Source organism: Callorhinchus milii, unplaced genomic scaffold (genome assembly GCF_018977255.1).
Source record: "Callorhinchus milii isolate IMCB2004 unplaced genomic scaffold, IMCB_Cmil_1.0 Scaffold13, whole genome shotgun sequence".
In the NCBI taxonomy this organism is placed as follows: domain Eukaryota; kingdom Metazoa; phylum Chordata; class Chondrichthyes; order Chimaeriformes; family Callorhinchidae; genus Callorhinchus; species Callorhinchus milii.
Genome location: NW_024704754.1, coordinates 9,015,941 through 9,040,159, shown reverse-complemented (window position 1 = coordinate 9,040,159; position 24,219 = coordinate 9,015,941). Strand labels below are relative to the sequence as shown.

Genomic DNA, 24,219 nt, shown 5'->3' with positions numbered 1-24,219 from the left:
GTTACAGTTTCAGGGTTTTTCTATTTCTTAACGTTGCGATTGAAGGAGGGAGGAAGGAAACACAAGCAGGTTATTGCTGAACTCAACTGTTTTGTAGTGCGAAGGGCACTGATGAAAGCATCCCTTTGTTGTGCAGTTGAGTCCTGTAGCTCAGTGGTTAGAGCACTCACTTTGCAAGTGAGAGACCTGAGTTCATTTCCAGGCAGAGGGCGAAACCTTGGGCAAGTTTCCTTACTCCACACAGAGCCTAATAATAATCCCTCCAAAAAAAAACAATAATAAATTGGTCATTTTCAATCCATGACTGTTTGTGGGACACTGCTGCCGCATTCGCCCACAAATATAGTCAATTCACTTTACAGTATATTCTGTGAAGCGCTTTGGGACGTCTAGAGGATGTGAAAAGCGCTATATCAAATGCAAGGATTATTATTATTATAAAGCATTGTGATTAGCTGTCGTCATGTGTATATTCTCATTAGTGGAGTTTCACTCAGAGAGGAATCTTGCACGATACAGAGAAAGGACTGATACAGAGGCCACCTAGTACACCAAGCGCTTTGTCATAACGTGGGCATACAATTAGGGGTGAAAACCATTGCAAACGTCCAGCTGAAATTATGGCTGCATTTAAGAATTTGCCAAATTCTGGATCCTAAGAAAACTGAGTAAATCAAGACATAGGTGGAATTTCTGCTGTATATGTTGCCTGAAAGGATACCACCCGATTTACAGCTGTTCATAAAGCAGCTTCTAGGGGATCATCCATGTCCTAAAAAAGCAAAAGTAGGCACGTGGCTCTCAAAATTAATTCAATAATTAATTCAGGGATTTCAAAATGTCTGCAGTACCGCTGTACGCCTTCTGGTGGCACTACTGAGCTGCTAAAGATTGCACTTGTGCTTCTGAGCAACGTCACCAAGTGAATATTTGTGGTGCTGCAGCTCCGTCCAAGTGTTGGGAGTGCAAAGACAAAGCTTTAGTCCACAAAAAAAGTTATCAATCAAATTTGCCTCTTGTTGCTAATGTGCAGCCCTGTATTGAGTGCAGTCACTTTCTTAATGAACTCCGAATACAGAGCTTCGTCCCTCAGGTAGTTCCTGTAAATACTGTCCAGCCTAAGTGCAGATATTAACAAACCCCATTTGCTCCCCAGTTCCATCGCTGCAGCCAAAGCCATGTGGAAATATACAGCTGCATCAGGTGCATCCTGAAAACAAGGAACAGAACAATAATAATTATGATAATACTTACATTTGATAATTCCTTACCTTTCATGTCAGGAAGATATCTCAAAGCACTTCACAGGAGTTACTGTAATTTTGAAAGTGCAACAGACAATTTGGCACACAGTAAGGTCCACAGACAACAACAACAAGGCGCTATTTGTATAGCGCCTTTCACATCAGGAGGACGTCCCAAGGCGCTGGACAGTGTACAGCATTTCAGACCCGAGCTGAGGTCAGGGAGGGAGAAGAGAGGGGAGGGAAAGGGGGAGACCGATGGCATGTTCGAAGAGGAGGGTTTTGAGGCGGGACTTGAAGGAGGCTAAGGAGGGGGCGAGGCGGAGTGACTGGCAGTTGGAATTTCAGAGGTTGGGGACAGAGTGGCTGAAGGCTCTCCCACCAATGGTGGGGCGGGTGGGTCAGGGGACGTGGAGCAGGCCGGAGCCGGCTGAGCGGAGGGAGCGGGTGGGTTGGTAGTGAGTTAGGAGGTCGCAGAGGTAGGGTAGGGCGAGGCAATGGAGGGCTTTGTATGTGAGGACCAGGATCTTGAACTGGATCTTCTGATGGATAGGAAGCCAGTGGAGTCAGGCGAGAATAGGGGAGATGGGGTCACCGAGTTTGGTGTGGTGGTGGACACGATGCTGCAGAGTAGCCTTGAAGTGAACAACCAATTTTACCTGGGGAATTGTTGGCCAGGACACCTGGAGAAACTCCCTTCTTTTGCCGTGGGATCCTTCACATTAACTTGAACTACTGAAGCTTAAAACATGAGAAGGCATGGAATGAGAAATCAACCATCACAAACATAAGTTGCATTTATATAGGGCCCTTCACATGGGCTAGCAATAAATCACCATTCAGCCCTTCAAACTCATCACTTCTACAGATGCTTCCAATGTACTGAAGGGCAGCATTGTGACTGATACACCTCTTTACAAGTTGTTGAAATTGACTACAATAAATGCTTCACCTCGAGTTGGTGCAGTGTGATCTCTCCAAGCCTGCAGTAAACCCTCATATAGGGTTTACTCTCTCCAGCACAGAGCAGCGGCTGAGAGCAGAGGGACAGAGACTTGAGGTAATAATTCTCTGCCATCTTGTACTCCTTGGCTGAATAGTACACTGTGGCTAGTCGATAAAATGCAACCTGCTGCTTCAGCTGATCTCCTGATAATCAGTAAAAAAAATGCCAATTATAACAAATAATAATCCTCCATTTGATATAGCACCTGTCAGGAGAACGTTTCAAAGTACCTTACTGGATTTACAACAGCTTGTATTTATATAGTGCCCTTCACACAGGATAACATCTCAAAGCATCTTTTCAAGGCAAATGCAGCAGTCAATTTGCACATAGTAACATCCCACAAACAGCCACGAAGTGACTGAATGATTTTTATCAGGGGATTGTTAGCCAGGACACCAGGAGAAAGATAACACAAGATTGGTCAAAGACTTGAAAGGGTGGCTGAGACTAAGAAATTGGAGAGTAGCATGATGCTGTGATGGGAGAATAGTAGGATGGGTGTTTTGGAGGGATGAGATCAGATGGGCCAAAGGGCCTTCTTCATCTGAACCAATGTTGTGATCTTGTGAAGTCTTCCTGGTATGTGGAATAGAATGCATACTTTCTCCCTGCAGAAGCTCATATGTGAAATAATAATAATAATAATAATCCTTGGAAGTAATGCAGTTCTTGAGCAGACTGAAGGACACAGAGATGTGAGCAGATAGTAATTACTCACCGAAGTTCACACTGAGCCTGACAGCCGCAATCGCGCATTCCAGGGCAAGCGCCGCATGTCTCACTGCCATGTTCAACTGCGTTAATTTATTAAGAAGTCCCAGTTCTGTGTGAGGGTCTCCCACCAATCTCGCCAGAGTTATAGCCCCGTCCTGAACAGTTTACAAAGCTGCAAGTCAGTCTGGGGGTTTTCTTTCAGGGTCACATGCAAAGCTTGCCTCATAACTCAACTGTTTTATTCAGTGAAGAACTAAGCTACACAGAAGGTGCCTTCAATCCCCGCTCTGTCCTGAACTGGCCACCAAACTGATCCTCGCCTGCTGCCTGAGGACAGCATGCTGCCCAGCATTAATAAAAAATAATAATCCTTGCATTTCATATAGCGGCTTATCATGTTGTTAAGACGTCCCAAAGCGCTTCACAGAATATATTGTAAAGTAGATTGACCGTGTATTTTGTGGGCGGGCAAAACATGGCAGCCAATTGCGCACAGCGTGAACCACAAATAGTGATTTTTTTGTGAACAGTGAACCCGGAAAGCGATCCGCAAATCGACTGACAACCAGGTTCCTACTTACTGCTAAGTAAACAGAGGAATGTGGAATAAGAAAACTTTCCCGAAGTTTCGCCCTGCCGGCGTCTCAGAGCGCTTCACAGTAACGGAGCCCGGGGCCGAGCCAGGGGGAGGAGGAAGAAGGTGACCAAAGGCGCGGTGGAAAAGAAACCCAAGTCAAACCCAGGTCTCTCGCTTGTGAGGTGAATGCTCCAATGGATCAAGGGATATCGCACCACCGATTCTCTCCAAACAGAACTAAGGCCAGACTTAATGGAGCTGTGAAGACGGAGGACTTACTATCAACCTACTTCTAATGCCTCTCGCAATTTGTATGTTGCTGCATTTGTGCAGTCAGCACTTACGTTGTGACTTTCTCTCGCCTCCTGGACCAATTGCAATACACATCTCTGGCTGCCTCGAAGATTGTCATGGTAAAGCCCAGGTCCTCTGTCCTCCTGGCTGTCTGTATGGCCGCTTGTGATGTGGAGCATTTAATCAAAAGCCAGCACCAATGAAAGCCTCAGCTACATCAGCCAAACAGTCAGTGTCCCACGCTCATCAGACTGGAGTTCCCGTTCTCAGTATGAAATCTTTCCATTTCTTTCAACAACAAGAAAATTACATTTTTACAGCGCTTTTCACATTGGGAGGACGCCCCAAGGGGGTGAGGCAGAGTGACTGCGGGTTGGAGTTCCAGAGGGTGGGGGCAGATTGGCAGAAGGCCCACCTGCCAATGGTGGGGCAAGCAAGGCGGGTGTCGTGAAGAAGGCTGGAGCCCACTGAGTGGTGGGAGTGAGCAGGATGGTATGGGGTGCGGAGAGCAAGACCATGAAGGCCTTTGAAAGTGAGGACCAGGATCTTGAACTGTATCCTCTGTGTGATGGGAAGCCAGTGGAGTCGGGTGAGGATGGGGGTGATAGGGTCACGGAGCCTGGTGTGGGAGAGGACATGACCTGTAGCCTATGAAGTTGGGGAGATCGACAAACAAGGAGTTTGCATAGTCAACCTTCGATGTAATGGATGCATGTATGAGGGTTTCAGTGGCCTGCGGTGTGAGACAGTGGTGGAGCCTGGTGATGTTGAGGAGATGGGGGAAGGCAGAGCGCGTCGTGGCGCGGATGTGGGGTAGAAAGGATAGTTGAGGGTAAAACAAGACGCCAAGGTTCTGGACTGGCTTAGTAAAGTGGAGTGTGCATCCATGGATGGTGATGCTGTCGGTGCCTAAGGTGTGGAGGCGCTGACGGGAGCCAATCAGGAGGGCCTCAGTCTTGTTGACGTTCAACTGAAGAAAGTTAGCTCTCATCCAGGACTTGATGTCTGACTGACATTCTGTCACAACAGCAGTGGTCCTAGAGTCAAGGGTGGAGGCAGAGAGGTACAGTTGGATGTCATCCGCATACATGCGGAAGTTGACCCTATGTCTGTGGATGATGTCACCAAGAGGGAGCATATAAATATTGAAGAGGAGGGGACCAAGGACAGAGCCCTGAGGAATGCCACATGAGACGTTTGTGCAGCAACCGTTTGTGGAGATGAAGTGGAGGTGGAGTGAGAAGTACGATCTGAACCAGACAAGGACAGAGTCGTGAAGGTTGAGGTGAGAGGAAAGGCGGTGGATGAGGATAGAGTGGTCAACGGCGTTGAAGGCAGCAGAGATGTCAAGGAGGATGAGGAGGCAAAGGGAGCACTGGTCTCAGATAGACGGAAAGTCTTATGTCACTTTGTGGGCAGCACGGAAACTCGATTGGAGGGATTCATGAAGGCAGTGGTGGGAGAGGAAGGAGCGAAACAACAACTCGTTCCATGGCCTTCGAGAGGAAAGGGAAATTGGAGATGGGGTGGTAGTTTGAGAGCAGTGATGGGTCCAGGGTGGTTTTTTAAGGTTAGATGACATTGTTTTTAATGGGGTGGGAACAGTACCAATGAATAGGGAGAGGCTTATGATGTTTGTGAGTTGAGAGGCAAGGAAGTGGAGCTGGAAGGTAAGGAGAGGGATAGGGATGGGGTTGAGGGAGTAGGTGGTTGGTTTCATGCAGGTTATAGTGGTGGTGAGAGTGGAGTGGGAGACAGGTTTGGAGGGAGGGATGGGTAGGGGCCAGGGTGAGAGGGGGAGATGGGGAAGGGATAGTAGATGGGAGGGCAGATGCAGCGGAGCGTATCCCCTCAACAACACAACAACAACAAGATTCCATTTATAAAGCGCCTTTCACGTCAGGAGGACGTCCCAAGGCGCTGCACAGTTGGGTCATGACCCGAGCAGGGGGGAAATGGTCAGGGTGAGGGAAGGGAGGGAGCGAGGAGGGGGGAAATGGTCAGGGTGAGGGGAGGGAAGGGAGGGAGCGAGGAGGGGGAAGAGAGTCGAGAGGGGAGCTGAAGGCACGGTCAAAGAGAAAGGTTTTGAGACCGGCCTTGAAGGAGGAAAGGGAGGAAGCAAGGCGAAGGCACTGGGGGATGGAGTTCCAGAGCCTGGGGCTGAGAGGCTGAAGGCCCGACCACCGATGGTAGGGCGGTTGGGGCGGGGGACGTGGAGCAGACCAGAGCCAGAGGAACGGAGGGTACGGGCAGGTAGGTAGGGGGATAGTAGGTTGGAGAGGTAGGAGGGAGCAAGGCCGTGAATGGCCTTGTAGGTGAGGATGAGGATCTTGAAATCAATCCTCTGGGGGATGGGGAGCCAGTGGAGGCGAGCGAGGGTGGGAGTGATGTGGTCCCGAAGCCTGGTGCGGGACAGTACACGAGCTGCAGAGTTCTGAATGACCTGCAGCTTGTGGAGGGAGGTGGCGGGAAGGCCGGCGAGGAGAGAGTTCCCATAGTCCAGCCTTGAGGTGACAAAGGCGTGGACCAGGGTTTCAGCAGCGTGAGGGGTGAGGTAGTGCCGTAGTCTGGCGATGTTCCGAAGGTGATGGAAGGCGGTGCCAGTTGTAGTGCGGATGTGAGGGAGAAAGGACAGCTCAGGGTCGAACAAAATGCCGAGGTTCCTGACTGGCTTTGAGAGGTGGAGAGTGCAGCCTTGGATGCTGATCCAAGCATCAGGTGTCAGCACCTGAGGTGCGGAGGCGCTGACGCGAGCCAATCAGGAGGGCCTCGGTTTTTCGCACGTTGAGCTGAAGAAAGTTGTCTCTCGTCCAGGACTCGATGTCGGACAGGCAGGCTGTCAGGACATCGGTGGTCGTGGAGTTGAGAGTAGAGGAGGAAAGGTAGAGTTGGGTGTCATCCGCATACATGTGGAAGTTAACTCCATGTCTGCGGATGATGTCACCAAGGGGGAGCATATAGAGGGTGAAGAGGAGGGGACCGAGGACAGAGCCCTGAGGGACACCACATGAGACAGTACGGGGGGTGGAGGAGAAGCCATTCGTTGAGACAAAGTGAAGACGGTGAGAAAGGTACGACCTAAACCATTCAAGGACAGTGCCTTGAAGGTTGAGGTGGGAGGACAAGCGGTGGAGTAGGATAGCGTGGTCGACCGTATTGAATGCTGCCAATAGGTCGAGGAGGACGAGGAGACAGAGGGATTTGACCTCAACTTTGGATTTGAGAATGTGCATCATCACCTTGCAGTTGGCATTGGAGGTGAGGATGGGCGAGGTGTGAAAGGATGAGCAGAGGAGCCTGGGGTTGTCCTTGGCCTCCAAGATTGTCTTGGAGTAGAATGACGATTTAGCTAAGGCAAGAAACTCCCTGAGGCAAGGTTTCTTGTTAAGAAATCCTGTAAAGAAATATTGCAAAATAGACTCCCCGTCGACATTCAGTGGGCACCGAATGCGGCCTTTCTCGTTAAACTCTGTGCACAGTGCCTTAGCACATCCTTGCGACGTGAAAGGCGCTGTACAAATGTAATTGGTTGTTATTGTTGTGGGGCGAAGTGTAACTTTGATTGGGAACAGTTGCTATAGTTTTAAGTGCCTTTCTAAATAGTTTTCCTCACTGATCACTCCGCTCTGCAACTATCCTATACTCAGCCAGAGGACAATCACCTATCAGGTCAGGAGAATGTCTCAAAATGCTTCACAGAATTTATGGTCAAGCACGGTGACTGTATATTTGTAGGGCGATCGAGGCAGGCGATTTGCGTACAGCAGTATCTTGCAAACAGCCATGACGTGAAACTTCCCCTCTGCTCAAGGCTTATTTTTTCTGTTCAGAAACCGGAGAATGACTCGAACTGACAGCAGCTTGCCATTAGACAAGTGAGTAATGGGCTTCTCGTCAATATCAATTGTGGAAGTTTTTCCCATGAGCTGCTTAATAAACATGGAGTTCAACTCAAAGCTCTGCCGAGATTTATTGCCTCCGAGCTGGTGACTTACCTGAAGGTACAGCTCAACCAGTTCATCTTTTTGCTTCATGTGATAGATTTTTCCAGCCATTAGCCAGACTCCCGCCTCCTTCTCCTTCATTCCCAGATCAATGAAGCTCTTCAGCCTCTGCTTGGTGAAGTCTATGGATGACTTGTAAGAACTAAGGTTTCTCTCACCTTCAGTGCTTCAGCAGAGTCCAACTGCACTTATAGAATCATAGAATTATGCAGCACAGAAGGAGGCCATTCGGAGACCGAAGGAGGCTGGTACCTTACCCTAAAGACAGCCATCATCACCATCACCATTCAAAAAACCTTCTGTTGACCCATCTCTGCTCTCCAACTACTGCCCAATTTCAAACCTTCCTTTTCTATCAAAGGTTATGGAACGAGTCGTCGCTTCCCAGCTTTGCTCTTTCCTCTCCCAGCATTCCCTTCATGAACCCCTCCAATCTGGATATCATGCTGCTCACAGCATGGAGAGAGCTCTGGTCAAAGTGATAGATAACATTCTGTCCACCTGCGACCAGGGCTCTCTCTGTTTCCTAATACTTCTCGACCCCTCGGCCAATTTCAATACTGTTGACCACGTTATTCTTCTACACCGTCTCGCCTCTCACCTCCACCTCAATGGTTCACTTCTTGCCTGGTTCCAATCCTACATTTCCCACCGTCTGCACTTTGTGGCCACCAACAGCTTCTCCTCTAGTCCCCGCACTGTCACATGTGGTGACCCTCAGGGCTCTGTTCTTGGTCCCTTTCTCTTTAATCTATGAAATATATGCTCCAGCTCAGCAATGTCATCCGCACGCATGAGGTAAATTTTCACACGTATATCCATGACACCTAACTCTATCTCGCCACCTCCACGCTAGACTCCAGGACCGTTGTCTGCCTGACATCAATGCCTGAACAAGAGCCAACTTCCTTCAGCTCAATGTTGACAAGACAGAGGCACTCTTGGTTGGCACCCAGGAGCGCCTCCTCACCTCAGCCACTTTCACCATTCATGGCTGCACTCTTCACCTCATTGAGCCAATACAAAACCTCGGTGTCCTTTTAGTCCCTCAGCTATTCTTCAAACCCTACATTCATGCCGTGACCCATTCCACCTTTTCATATCTCTGCAACATTACCCAACTCCACTACTGCCTCTCACCGCAGGCCGCCAAGACCCTGATCCACACTTTCATCACGTCCCGGCTTGACTACACCAACTGCCTGCTCATTGGACTTCCCAACTCTTCCCTCCACAAGCTGCAGATTATTCAGAATCTGCAGCTCGTGTCCTCTCCCGCACCAGGCTCCGCAAACTTATCACCCCCATTCTTGCCCAGCTTCACTGGCTCCCCATTCCTCAAAAAGTTGAATCCAAAACCCTCGTTCTTACCTTCAAGGCCCTCCACGGTTTTGCTCCTCACTACCTCTCCGACCTCATAACCCCAAATCAGCCTATTCGCTCCTCCCGCTCATCGGACACCAGCCTGCTTCAGGTTCCCCACACTTCCTGCCTCACCATTGGCGGTCGGGCATTCAGCATCTCTACCCCCACACTCTGGAACTTGATTCTGCAATCCATCCACCTCACCCCTCTCTTGCCTCCTTCAAGTCCCATCTGAAGACCTTCCTTTTCGACCGTGCCTTTGGCCACCCTCCTACCCCCACTACCTTTGCCCTCCCACCCTCCTGACCCGAACTCCCAGCTCGGGTCCAAAACCCCTGATTGTCCAGCGCCCTGGGACATCTTTCCAACGTGAAGGGCACTTTACAAGTGTAATTTGTTGTTGTTGTTCACCCTATGGAAACCCCTCATAATTTTGAAAACTTCTATTACAACAACAACAAGATTCCATTTATTGAGCGCCTTTCACGTCGGGAGGACGTCCCAAGGCGCTGTACAGTTAGGTCAGGTTATTACGTCTCCCCTTAACCTTCTCTGCTTCAAGGAGAATAATCCTAGCTTCTCTAGTCTCTCCTCATAACTGAGGCATCCTCATTCCTGGTACCATCTTGGTAAATCTCCTTTGAACCTTCTCCAATGCCTTGACATCCTTCCTACAGTGTGGTGCCCAGAATTGAACACAGCTGAGGCATAACCAGTGTTTTATAAAAATACATCATAACTTCCTGACTTTTGTATTCTATGCCCCTATTTATAAAGCCTCGTATGCCATAGGCTTTTTAACAGCTTTATCTACCTGTCCTGCTACCTTCAAAGATTTACTTATAAGAACCCCCAGATCGTTCTGTTCCTTCCCCCCCCCTTTAAGATTGTACCATCAGCTTATATTGCCTCTCCTCATTCTTCCTCCCAAAATGCATATCACTTCGCATTTCTCCACATTAAACTTCATCTGCCACGTCTGCCCATTTTACCAGTATGTCTATGTCCTCTTGCAGCCTGATTCTATCCTCCTCACTGTTTACTACTTTTCTCAGTTTAGTGTCATCTGCAAACTTGGAAATTGTACTCCCTATACTCAAGTCCAAGTCATTTATGTAGATCAATAAGAGCAGTGGTTCATAATTCCAACCCCTGGGGGTCACCACTGCACACTCCTCTCCAGGCTATGACTTGTCATAGACAACCCAAATTTAGACACCACTCCCAACCCCAGCCCGGGTGCCTCCACAAACCCTACACCTACCCCACCCCTCCCCACCACCACCACCCCCTTTAACTATCTTTAAATTCCATCTTAAATCCTATCTCTTCAACCAAACAATTGTCAGCATCCAACCCAGTACATCATTCTGAGATGCTATTCTGTGTGAAGGGTTCGATGTAAACGTAAATTGTCATATTGGACTGCCCACACCCGGTCTTGGCTCAACAGTAAATGGCATGACTTGATGTTTCAGTCTATTTCTGTACTCGGTTGATCCCATTTTACAACAACAAATTACATTTATATAGCGCCTTTCACATCGGGACATGTCTCAAGAAGCTGGACTGTGAAATGTTTGCAACTGAGCTGTGGGTTGGAGTCAAAAGGTGTGGAGGTGGAGGAGGGAGAATGACCAAAATCGATCAAAAAGGAAGTTCTTGAGATGGGCCTTGAAGGAGGCTAGGGAGCGGGTGAGGTGAAGGGGCTCCAGGGTGGATTTCTAGAGAGTGGGGGCAGAGAGTCTGAAGGCCCGAATGATGATGATTGGACATGCAGGGCAGGGGGCACGGAGTAGGCCAGGGCCCACTGAGCAGAGGGAGCGGAAGGTTTGCAACGTTTTAGTAGATTGCAGAAGTAAGGAGGAGCAAGACTGTGGAGGGCTTTAAAAGTGAGGACAAGGATCTTGAACTCGATCTTCTGAGGAATGGGGAGCCAATGAATCTGGGATCTACATCCACACTCACCTCTTGGTGTGAAGACACAGGTAAAGGTGACTAAGTGTGTTGAGTATTTTTAACTCTTGCTCTTTGTCCTTCACATTGGGAACAAGTTTCAGCCAGTGCTCATAATAAACAATGCATTGTCATTTACTGGGTAAAACCATCTCATAGAAGTTGCAGAGCAGCTCAACGGCCTGGATTTGGCCTAAATAAATAAAATAATAATGATACTAATAAGACTTGCATTTGATATTGCGACTTATGACATCAGCAAATGTCAAAGTGCTTCAGAGGAATTAAATATATAATCCTTATATAGGGTGGAGGTGGGAGATAATTGAAGGAGCGGTCGAAGAGGAAGATCTTGAGATGTGCCTTGAAGAAGACAAGGGAGCAGGTGAGGCATAGGGGCTCTCGATGGAGTTCCAGAGGGTGGGGGCAGAAACATATAGCGTCAAGCACTTAACAGGTTTTCACAAAGAGTGGTGACTATGTGTTTCGTAGTCAATTTGCACACGGCAATGTCCCACAAACAGCCATGAGGTGAATGACCAATTTTATCCGGGAGTTTGTCAGGCCGGACCCGGTGGGCGGGGGTGGGTGGTGAGTGAGAAACTCGCTTCTCTATTTGAATTGTGCCCTGGGTTCTTTCATGGTCACTGGGCAGATGGAGAGAGGTGTCCAACAATAGTGAGTGTAATATGCTTGTGTATTATGGTGCCGTCCTTACAGTGAATATCATTGCTGCTCATAGCCGTCGCAAGTGCTAGCTCATAGTGGAGCCTCCCATCCTCTCTCATCCCTCTGTCTACGTGGTATTGCCCTAACCAGAGAAGAACCTGCACAAAACCCTCGTCTGAGGTGCAGTCGTCCATTTCTAAGTAGAGCTGGAGGGATTTCCTCAGGTAACGTCCGGATAATGTGAAAGATTTATAACTAAGCATCAGAGAGCCAGTGTTGGCCTGAGCCAGGGCTTGGTTTCGTTTCAGCACAGTCTCCTCTGGAATCATGAGAGCAGTGAGGCAGCTTTTCAACGCTTCCTTCAGCCGTTTTTCTTCCCTTTGAGAAATTGCCAACATGTTGTAGACTACTCCGCGCTGCTCAGTCTCGTGCGATGATTGTAAAAGGGAATTCAATATTGCTGATGCTTGGTTGGCTGTTTGTCTTCAATGTGCAGCCAAGCCAGAGAGACAGAAGTAGTGAATGTCTCCTCAGCACTGGTGGGCTGCCCTGTTTCTGAAGACTTGTTCAGGTACTGGATGGCCTCTTCGTATGAAGCATGTCATTGGTGGAAGATAGACAGAGCTAGCAACAAGCATCTCTGTGTGTTTCCGTGGATGGTCCCAGGCTCAAAGAAGCTCAAAGCTTCATGGAGATAAAGTGCAACCTATGTAAGGAGGGTGTTACAGCAAATGTTCTGTGGCTGAAACTTCGAGAGGATTTTAATGACAAAGTCAGCCTTCTGCAACGATCCATCCCGTGCTGGATTGAGCCAGTCTGACTGCAGCCAGTGCAAGACGTGGCAAGCATTTATCAGCATACAGTGCGGCCAGGAGAACATTCAATTCAATCGGGACGATTCTTCGCTGCAAACCAAATTGTTTGGAAAGGAACTGGAGGTGCTTGGCATAGGGCAGCGCTTCCTCACCCTTTCCAACTGCCAGGAAAAGCCTCACCACCAGGAAACAGATGCGGGATTCCAGGTAGCAGTCGTCGGTGAGGATAGCTTTCCCGAGGGCAATGTTGAGGATGTCCAGCTCGTTTTCTGAGCTGAACGTGTGATGTGTGATGCACAGGAGAAGGGACGTAGCCTTTTCTGCCAGCGCTTCACCCTTGTCTTTCATCTTCTGCTTCAGGTACACAGATGCCAGGTTCACGTACAACGCTGTCTGCAAGCACAGATCGAAGAATCATAGCCACCCCCAGCCATGCTCATGGCTTCCTCGAAGTAGATCCTGGCCTGAGAGTACCGCATGCTCCTGGCACAAAGTCTCCCGAACAGGAAACAGATTCTGCACAAAGCCCAAGTCATCTGGCTCCTCCTGGCCACTTCCCTGGTCAGTTTCAAATACTGCAGAACCTCTCGCTCTTTTGTTACTCCGTACAGCATGCAACTCAGGAAGGAAAAGGAATGATCGTACAAATGGTGGAAGTGTATGTTATACATTCAGGAATGATAGGATGGGGTCAAAGACCTCAGGGTCTTCCAGATTTCCTGGGTTCAGGTCTATGTAGAACTTGGGTTCACCGGCTCCATCTTCGGACTCATCCGATACAAAAAACTGGCTTCTACGAAGTTCCCCACGCTGGCGTGTCTAGCATAGCCACTCGGCAGGCTCTTTACGGATCCTGAAATAGAAAATAATATCAAATAAATATTCCTTACATTTGGTACAGCACCTTTCACATCTCAAAGCACTTCATGGGATTTACTTTAAAGTGTAGTGGCTGGCTATTTGTAGGTGAAAGTGGCAGTCAATTTGCACGCAGCAATAAAGTGAATGACGTATTTTATCTGGGAGATTATCGGCCAGGGCAGTGCTGCGGAATCTTTAACGTCCATCTGGACAGGCAAATGGGATTTTTGTTTAACGTTAGGAGAACGTCTCATGCAAAGAAACAGAGAGTGAGGATACAGCAGGTTCCAGGCTATCTGTCTAAGAAGTATGGGAAAGTAGCGTGAACTATGGGGCAGATCAGCACTAAGCAGCTTTCAATCACCATCAACAGCAATAACAAAGTCACACTGACACAGAACGCCACTATCCATTTTCTTCCTGAGATGAATACATGGGATGAGAAGGATGCTGTGAAGAGTTATATATGTGGGAGTGGGGAAGGGGGGTTATATTTTAAATACAAAAGAGAAAGCTAGATTACATTTAAATAATGAATCACCTGAGCGATACACAAAGCTGATATCATTTTTGGGGAGTTTATTCAGGAGGTCGATGTAGTATTGTTCATCGTGCTTTTCAAATACCATTAAAGAGGATTTCTGTTCATCACTCAGGAACTGGAGATTTGTTTCCCTGTAAATAAAAAGTTAGCTTCCAAGTCCACTCAAAGCCCTTGACCAATAGCCTGAAGGAAGCCCATCAGTGTGAGATGTGATCAGAGATACGGCAGCGAATGTGAGGCTTATCAGGTATTGATCTGACTCAGAGCAAACTATAATAATAATCATCCTTGCATTTGACATTGCGCCTTATCACATTGTTAAGACATCTCAAAGTGCTTCACAGGATATGCTATACAGTGGAGTGACTGTATTTTTTGGGCGAAACGCAGAAGTTAGTTTGCACACAGTAGTGTCCCACAAACAGTCGTGGATTGAGTGAACAAATTATTATTGTTATTTTTTTTAGCGGGATTATTACCCCCGGAAAGAGATCCACCAATTGACAAACAACCGGGTTCCTACTTACTGCTAGGTAAATAGAGGCATGTGAAGTAAGGAAACTTTCACAAGGGTTTGGCCTGCTCGGGAATCTATCTAGCACACGCCTAATAATAATCCCTCCAAAAACCAAAAACAATAATAAATTGGTCATTTTCAATCTACGACTGTTTGTGGGACATTGCTGTGCGCAATTGGCTGCCGCGTTTGCCCACAAATATACAGTCAATTCACTTTACAGTGTCTTCTGTGAAGCGCTTTGGGACGTCCTCCCGACCTGAAAAGCGCTATATCAAAATGCAAGGATTATTATTATTATTATTATTATATCAATCTGGGACTGGAATATTTCAGTGTGTGAATGGAAAGCTCCATTCACGGCCTTGCTCCCTCCTACCTCTCCGACCTACTATCCCCCTACTTACCTGCCCATATCCTCCGTTCCTCTGGCTGCGGTCTGCTCCACATCCCCCGCCCCAACCACCCTACCATCGGTGGCCGGGCCTTCAGCCTCTCAGCCCCTAGGCTTTGGAACTCCATTTCCCAGTGCCTTCGCCTTGTTTCCTCCCTTTCTTCCTTCAAGGCCGGTCTCAAGACCTTTCTCTTTGACCTTTCAGCTCCCCTCTCGACTCTCTATCCCCTCCTCGCACCCTCCCTTCCCTCACCCTGACCATTTCCCCCCTGCTCAGGTCCTGACCCAACTGTCCAGCGCCTTGGGACATCCTCCCGACGTGAAAGGCGCTCTATAAATGAAAACTTGTTGTAGTTGTACTCACACTGCCTTGAATTCCTCTGGAAACACGTGCTTTACTTGGACAAAGCCAGTCTCTCCAGTAGATAAGGACTTCCCCATAAACCACTTTAGGTTAGACAGGAGGAAGCCAATGATTTTGATTCTGTCCCCCTCACAGAAACACAGTTCATCTTTTTCATCTCCCTCGTAAATCATCGCTGCAAAACAGGTACCTGTACCTAGAAAACAGAGGTTACTTGTCAGGGGTCAATTCGACGATGAACAGGGGCCATGCACCCACCATAGAAAAAGAGTTTGGCCGAGGTAACTTTTCCATCCATTCACACACAAACACTTTTCCATCCATTCCATAAACCTCACTGAAACGTGTCTCTGTGCCATGTGTAAGCCATAGCAAACATGTTGGCAGGTCTCGTAGGGACATGCAAAGACTAATGGTTCCCACTTTGAATAGAAATGGATGAAACTACGAGTATGAACAAGACCATTACAGCAAGAAGGAAATAATGACTAAGTTGATCTTCAACGTCTACCTCAACAGACAAACAGCAAACTCAACAGAGGAAAGGGGGAGATTGCCTGAGAGAATGGTTCTAATAGAAAAAGGCAAAATTTCACCTATTGACACAATGATAATCCCTCCAAAACACAAAAACAATGATAAATTGGTCATTTTCAATCCACGACTGTTTGTGAGACATTGCTGTGCGCAATTGGCTGCCGTGTTTGCCCACAAATATACAATTAATTCACTTTACAGTATATTCTGTGAAGCGCTTTGTGACGTCTAGAAGACGTGAAACGCACTATATCAAATGCAAGGATTATTATTACATACTAATGGGGTGGGGAAAATGATCCTCTGTCATTTCCTTGTGTTCAGCAACACTCCCTGTACAAGTCTTCAGAAACCATCTGTGAAGAGATCCCAGAGTCATTGACCACCTGACAATATTATTTTGTCAAGTTGTGTATATAATAATAATAATCCTTGCATTTGATATAATGCCTTATCATGTCATTGAGAAGTCTCAAAGTTCTTCACAGAATATAATAGCAATCCTTGCATTTGATATAGCACCTTATAACGTCTGAGTAAGGTGGAATAACTGCATATTTTGTGGGAGAAACGTGGCAGCCAATTGCACACAGCAGTGTCCCACAAACAGTCATGGATTGAGTGACCAAATTTTATCAATTTTTTGAAGGATTATTACCCTCAGAAAGTGATTCGCTAATCGATTACCAATCAGGTTCCTACTTACTTAGTAGGCAATATTAAGCCTTTCTACCCCAGTCTGGAACTCCATCCCAGAATTCTTTCTCTCACCTCCTTCAAGGTCCATCTCAAGACCTTCCTCTTTGATTTAATCTTTGGTCATTTTCCCACCCGCATTGGCCCCAACCCCTATTGACTCCAACCCCCAGCTTGGACGCAAACCCTCGACTGTTCAGCACCTTGGGATGTCCTCCTAAGGAGTTGAGTAACGAAGTCTGTGCTTGGAGACTGCTCACTACACAAGCAGGGAGCTAATCCTATCAGAAAGTTTAATTTGTGAATTTTATTGGAAGCAATCCTCCGGATATTAATTCTTGCTGGAATTTATATGCTATCTAATTGGATTCCATATCGGAAACTATATATCAAGGTAGTGGATTTGTGAGAAGGTTGGAAATTGAAATTTGTGGTCAACTGCAAGCTGTAATTAAACACTTTTGTTTGCTGGAACATTACTGCAGGATCTTACAGTTCTGAGAGTCTTAGTTATTTCACAGTGAAATTGACATCCTAACATCCGCAGGCAGTTTTAGTGAACGCAGTCTTGCAAAGCATCCTTTGCTGTTGCTGACAACAAAAACTTTATATGATGCCCTTCACACAGGTTAGAATCTCAGCATGCTGACATTGTTGAGGATTATATGAAATCATCCAGTGATCCTCTAATTGTACCAGGGAACACACAGGTCAATGATCCCTTCTGAGTTAATAATAATCCTTGCATTTGATACAGTGCGTTATCACGTTGTTGAAATGTCTCAAAACAATTCACGGAATATACTCTAAAGTGGATTGACTGTATATTTTGCGGCAGCCAATTGCGCACAGCAGTACTGCATCACACAAACAATCATGGATTGGTTGACCAAATATTTTATTATTTTATTTTTCGAAGAGAGTATTATCCTGGAGAGCAATCTGACAATTAACTAACAACTGGGGTCCTACTTACTACTAGGTAAACAGATATGTGAAGTAAAGAAACTTGCCTAAGCTTTTGCACCACCCAGGAATGTCTATTAACAAGCCTGAAGGTCTTAGCTTAACTAGTTGTTTATTGGATATTGTCACAGCTCAACTTCCTCAGATTTTGGGAATCATCTGGAGTTTGGAGTATCTGACTGCTGCCTGCATGTTTTATCATGTTTCTTAATCCAAATTACTCTGCCCCGTTCACTGACATTCCTGACTCTGCACGAGCCAAATTGGCTGCCTCACCTTCTTGCAACAGAAGGTCCAGATATATCACGGAGAATTGGGCTTCATTCACTTCAACCTGGAGTGTCACATCTATGAGAACAACATCCAGCCAGAAAAGGCTGTCAAACAACTGGTTCTCCAAACAGCGACTGACAAAACCTGCAAGGAAAGAGTGTTGGTTGTGGAGCAATTCATCAATGGAGATCTTTGCTGTGTGTCATAACGTTTGTTTTTTGGTCAGCCAAATGTCTGACACCCATCACCATGTTTAAGAATTCTAAACCAAACTGAGAATTCCATGCCTCCCACCTACTGATGGAAATCGCAGAGATTGTTGGACGCGAATGCACACGCATCCTGCTTACCTGATTGCAGAAGGTATTGGGTGCAAGAGCCAAGGATTGAGGACCCCCAGAGTGGATGTTGGGATACTGCTGGAGTCTAACCAACTAAAACTGCATAGTTTGCTATTGATAACTCTCATAACATTTCATATAGGAAACAGATTGAACCCATAGAAATATACAACATAGAACATCAACAACAACTTTCATCCATACATGTAGTGTAACATGTCACAGAGTCAAACAAGGTAGAGGAGGATGAGCAATAGATGAATACAAAGTCCATTCAGCCCATCATGCCTCTTTGAAAGAGGATTCAGTCCCATTTACATGCCTTTTTCCCATACTGTATGCATTGTCTATGATGCCTGAACAGTGATGACAAACATGGCTGTTTATGGAACATTGCTGTGAGCAAAATTGGCTGCTGTGTTCACCTAATAAATACACATTCACTACAGTTAACAGTAAATCTTGCAAAGTACTTTGAGGCATCTTAACAGCGACAAAGCAATACCTAGAGAAAGATAATTTGAAAATTTCCAGATTTCTTGAACAGTCTTAAAGGTGAGAATGAAGAGATCATTTTCTGTGTTGATGGTGACCAGCCTCGATGAAAGTAAGAAACATAAGCAAAAGCAGTGATATAATGCACTATAACAGGATCCCAAGATTGGTTTGAACAAAGCAAATCCTTCAAGCCCATCTGATCTCATCCTTCCAGATTACCCACCCTACTGTTGTTCCATTGCGCCATCGAGTTGTTTTTTTTAAATTAGTCCATTGTCTTGGCCTTAGCTATGTTTCCTGGCAACCTGTTCCAGTCATTAATTACCCTCCGGGTAAAGTATAACTTCCTGAATGTAAAATACTGCAAATGCTGGAAATCTGAAAAAAAAACAGAAGTCACTGGGAACACTCAGCAGGTCTGGCAGCATCTAAAGAGAGAGAAAAGTGAGTTAACGTTTCAGGTCAATGAAGCGTCATCGACCTGAAACGTTAATTCACTTTCCGCTCTCCATAGATGTTGCCTGACTTGCTGAGCGTTCCCAGTAACTTCTGTTTTTATAACTTCCTGATATCGGACCTGAAGTTGTCCTTTGCAATTCTAAATATGTCCTCTTGTTCTACCTTCTCAGAACAAAAAAGCGCTCTGAGATGCTACACTGTGTGAGGGCGCACGTTGTTGTTGGTGCATCCTAAAGTAATTTTCTCAGTATAGAATCTTTTACGTCAGGAGGATGTATCAATGTGCTTCACACTGTTGGCTGGATACATGATAAGAGAGAATGTGTTTGCTCAGCACATGACTGTGGCTAAACTCTGCCATCACTCAGTAGTTTGTGGGACAAAGAGGTAACATTTGCCTGAGAAAATGTACATCAGATGTACATGAGTCTTTGCAGTTATGCAATCTGAGACATGGGAATACCAGTCATCTCTGACAACAACAACAACAACAAGATCACATTTGTATAGTGTCATTCACATCGGGAGGACAGAAAGCTTCTTTGACGTATTTTGTAATGGAAGCTAACATCAAAATACCAGAGCCACGATCCAAACATTCAAACAAAAATTTAAAATAATAATCATTTAGTCACTCAATACACGACTGTTTATGGGACACTGCTGTGTGCAATTGGTTGCCGCATTTCGCCCACAAAATATACAGTCAATTCACTTTACAGTATAATCTTTGAAGCACTTTGAGACATCTCAAAGATGTGATAATGTGATATCAAATGGAAGGATTATTATTATGAGAGCTCCTACAGCACGAGAGACTCAACATTTCTCACAGCCTTAGCCTTTCAGATCGCTAGCTTATAATTTAAAATCATGCAGGACTTGGGAAAATTCTTAAATTTTGACTTGATTTTCCTCAGATCGTAAAAGAATCTGAATTAACACAGCAACATTTGTTTTGGACACACACAGACACACAAACCATGAGCATCTTATATTAAAGAGTGCCAGAACTTCCTTGTTCTGGCCCTCCAGAATACGCAGTCTCTTCCATACGGTCTCCTGAAACTCATGATCAAAAACTCCAGACTTCTTTCTCATTACGCAATATGTCAGTGCCATGCCTGGGACTGGGGGGATAAAAGAAACACACGCTGTTGTAAAAGAAAACAGTGTACACAGTTTGCCACTACTCTCCCCAATGTCGTTCACTCCATGGCTGTTTGTGGGACACTGCCGTGCGCAACTGGCTGCCATCTTTCACCCACAAATATTAACCAAGGCCTCGGCTGCCTATTCACGTGTACATTAAAGATCCTGTGATACTAATTGAAAACAGAAGGGCGTTTCCCACCTCCTGGTGTCCTGGCAACAAACCCAAAAATAAAGTTGGTCACTCGCTCCATGGCTGTTTGTAGGACGCTGCTGTGGTAAATTGACTGCCATGTTTTGCCCACAAAATACACAGTCAATCCACTTTATCGTGCATTTTTGAGTTTTCTCAACCATGTGATAAGGCGCTATATCAAATGCAAGGATTATTATTATGCTCTGCTCCCCCTCCCCAATGCTCCCTCTCCTCCCATGTTGCCCGTCTTATAGTGCCTGATTTAGTCCCTAGATCACTGGTGTAACAAATAGGGAAATAGTGACTTGGAACTATGTCACACAAGAGCCAAGGAAACACTCTTGAAACTCAATGAGTTGGAGCTCAGGAAGTAGTCATAGAGCTTCTTTTTGCGGTTGCAGTACAGTACCTGTAGAGGATGTACTCTGGTTCAGTCCCTCAGGAACGGTCATCAGAGCAAAAATCCAGATCAGAAAAGTGGGATTCTCACTGATGCTCCAGCTTACCTACAAATAAATTTTGAGTTTTCGTTGAAAGAATAATTTCACTTGTATGCCGAAAAACACTTCAACATATTAAAATAACTTCAAAGACTTCCAAACAACAAGTTACTTTGAAGTACAGTTACCATCGCTACGAATAAAATGATAATAGTTACATTTGGTGTCATGCCTATGATGCCAAAACATCAATATAGTGGCCTTCACGCAGGAATCTTGGAGCACTGTAACTTCTGAAACATCTCAAAGAGCTTCACTTGTAATTGCTGTGAAGTGTGATAACTGTTCTCATACATGCATGAGCTCAATTCCTGCCTTGGGGGCTTGAATCCTCAACCTTCTAGCCCAAAGGTCAGAGTGCTACCAACTGAGCCAGGCTGATACCTAAACTCAGATAGATTCCATTCATAGCCTCTCCTCAGTCTGAACTCTCCTGATGATTAACAAACTGTGCAAAGGAATCACTCATATTGGGCTTCATATAAACCCATTGGATTAACATTAAGAGACTGGGTGACAGCTGAAATGAATTAAAAGTCTGCCCTCTGTTAAAGAAAGGGAACCCCCCCCCAGCATTTGACTCTCTCTGGGGAGGGAGTGCAAATTCATTTCCAAACACAGGAATTTCAATGTGTCGGTGGGAAGCATGGACCTCTCAGTCTGGTTTGGCACGGTGATGGGTATCTGCATGTGTCAGGCACTTGCCTGACTAAAAACAAAGCACTGCTTATAAAACGTAATTGTTTTGGAATAATCATTGGCCCTCCATTGGAAAAAAAGATGAAATACTTTGGGCTAGCTTCCCAATTGGAGGGTTTATGCTTGCTTCCTTCCTGCAGCTATAGTTTAATGTGACATGTTCCTTGGCCTGGACACCCAGTTTCCAATGAAGATACATTAAAGGAGCAAAAAGTATTTCAAGAATGGTCACAAAACACTACGCCCTTTGATTCGAGCTGTTTACCGAATGTATTTAATATTCTCCAAACAAATGTGCTGGCTTACCCTTTTTTCCCCCCATCTATTTATAAGGACCCAAATGGACTCATGTGGCTGATTACCTAATGGCATCTTATCTCCATGTGTAGACTCTGCAGGCCATCTCTGTAGGTCGAACCAGGAACCCGAAGAGCCGAGAGACACGAAAGGGGATTTTGTCCCTGGAAAAGACCACATTGGACAGAATAAGAAGGTGATCTGGAGCTCTCCCTCCACTGGGGCCATTGAAACCTACAAAATATCAAGGGAATATATTATTAATTGTAATATTATTTTTAAAAAAACTTTCTTTTGGTATAGCATTTTACTGTGAAGTGTAGTGACCAGCTATTTATAGCGAATGCGACAGCCAATTTGCGACCAAACAGCCTTGAAGTGAATGACCAATTTTATTTGGGGGATTGTTGGCCAGACACCAGCAGAAACTCCCTTCTCTTTGCCAATAGTGCACAATAGTACACAATAGTGAACAGACAGATGTGACCTCAGCTTAATGTCTCATCTGGCACCTCCAACAATGCAGCACCTCCCTCCCAGGAGTACACTGGAGTGTCAGGCCAAACTATGTGAAGTCAAAGTCCTGATGTGGGTTTGAACCTACAACCTACTGATTCAGAGGCAAGAGTACTACAAACTGAGTCAGGCTGACCTACACATCCTCCTGAAAGCAAACCACATGGTCTTCACATACCTTTTTTCAGCTGGAAATATGCAAAAATGATACACATTCATCTAAAGCTCTAAAACAGTTTTATGAGGGAGAGGACAAGCAAATAGAGAATACAGTATTCTCAGTTCTTCACACTAGATGATAAAAGCTTTAAAATTTTTAAATCAAAATGTGACAAGTCATAAAGAACTAAAATTTGAAAACTAAGCCACGAAAGAATTCTTAAAGTTCTCAAAAAATGGCTATTAAAAAACTATTTCCTTACGAGAAGTGAGGAAAGATATTATTTTGTAAGAAAAATGAATAATAATAATCCTTGCATTTGATATAGCACCTTTTCACGTCTTCGAGATGTCTCACAGCGCTTCACAGAATATACTGTAAAGTGGATTGATTGTGTATTTGTGGGTGAAACACAACAGCCAATTGCACACAGAAGTGTCCCACAAACAGTTGCGGATTGAGTGACCAATTTTTTTTTGGAGGGATTATTACCCCCGGAAAGTGATCTGCCAATTGACAAACAACCAGGTTCCTACTTAAACAACAAGTTATATAGCACCTCTCATGCAGGGTAGCATCCTAGAGCTCTTAACAATGGCGGAGCATGACACCGAGCTGAGGAGAGGGGGGGTGCTGACCGTAGGCATAGGAAGGTCTATAAGCGCGACCTGAAGATGGCAAAGGAAGGGACAAGTCGGAGGGATAGAGAAAGAGTGTTCCAGAGTTTCAGGACATAGGACACCAATGAATCATAGAATTATATAGCACAGAAGGAGGCCATTATAATAATAATAATAGTAATCCTTGTATTTGATATAGTGCTTTTCACGTCAGGAGGACGTCCCAAAGCGCTTCACAGAACACACTGTAAAGTGAATTGACTTTATATTTGTGGGCGAACGCGGCAGCCAATTGCGCACAGCAATGTCCCACAAACAGTCGTAGATTGAAAATGACCAATTTATTATTGTTTTGTTTTGGAGGGATTATTATTAGGCTCTGTGTGGAGTAAGGAAACTTGCCCAAGGTTTCGCCCTGCCTGGAATTGAACTCAGGTCTCTCGCTTGCAAAGCGAGTGCTCTAACCACTGAGCTACAGGACTTCACATTCTGCCCATCATGTCTGTGTCGGCTCTTTAAAAAGAGCTAACCTATTCAATCTCACTCACCACTCTCTCCTCATAGCGCTGCAAACTTGTTCTCCCCAAATAATTATCTACTTCTCTCTTAAAAGTTGTTATCAAATTGGCTTCCATTACCCTTTCAGGCAATGCATTCCAGATCTGAACAATTCTCTGTGTAAAAAAATTTCTCCTCATGTCCCCTCTGTTTCTTTTAACAACTATTTTAAATCGGTGTCCTCGGGTTACCGACCCACCCGCCAGTGGAAATAGTTTCTCCTTGTTCACCCTATTGTATCCCCTTATAATTTTGAAAACTTCCATTGAGTCTCCTCTTAACCTTCTCTGCTCCAAAGAGAATAACCCGAGCTTCTCTAGCCTCTCCTGATAATTGAAGTCCCTCATTCCTGGTAAATCTCCTTTGCAGCCTCTCCAATGCCTTGACATCCTTCCTAAAGTGTGGTGCCCAGAACTGAACACAG

At 45.6% G+C, this 24,219-nt stretch overlaps 1 protein-coding gene across 1 annotated transcript; it reads right to left on the bottom strand.

Moving 5' to 3' along the window:
* Positions 1 to 1,003: 1,003 nt before the first annotated feature.
* Positions 1,004 to 21,076, bottom strand: LOC103188160 (SH3 domain and tetratricopeptide repeat-containing protein 2). The gene is given in 20 exon segments (XM_042340062.1): positions 1,004 to 1,210; positions 2,197 to 2,393; positions 2,972 to 3,122; positions 3,889 to 4,000; positions 7,694 to 7,984; positions 11,176 to 11,356; positions 11,619 to 11,640; positions 11,838 to 12,307; positions 12,611 to 13,064; positions 13,067 to 13,316; positions 13,318 to 13,466; positions 13,873 to 13,928; positions 14,050 to 14,183; positions 15,328 to 15,523; positions 15,885 to 15,898; positions 17,748 to 17,943; positions 18,646 to 18,782; positions 20,080 to 20,227; positions 20,855 to 20,951; positions 21,068 to 21,076. Coding segments are annotated over 20 exon segments (3,471 nt in total).
* Positions 21,077 to 24,219: the final 3,143 nt, after the last annotated feature.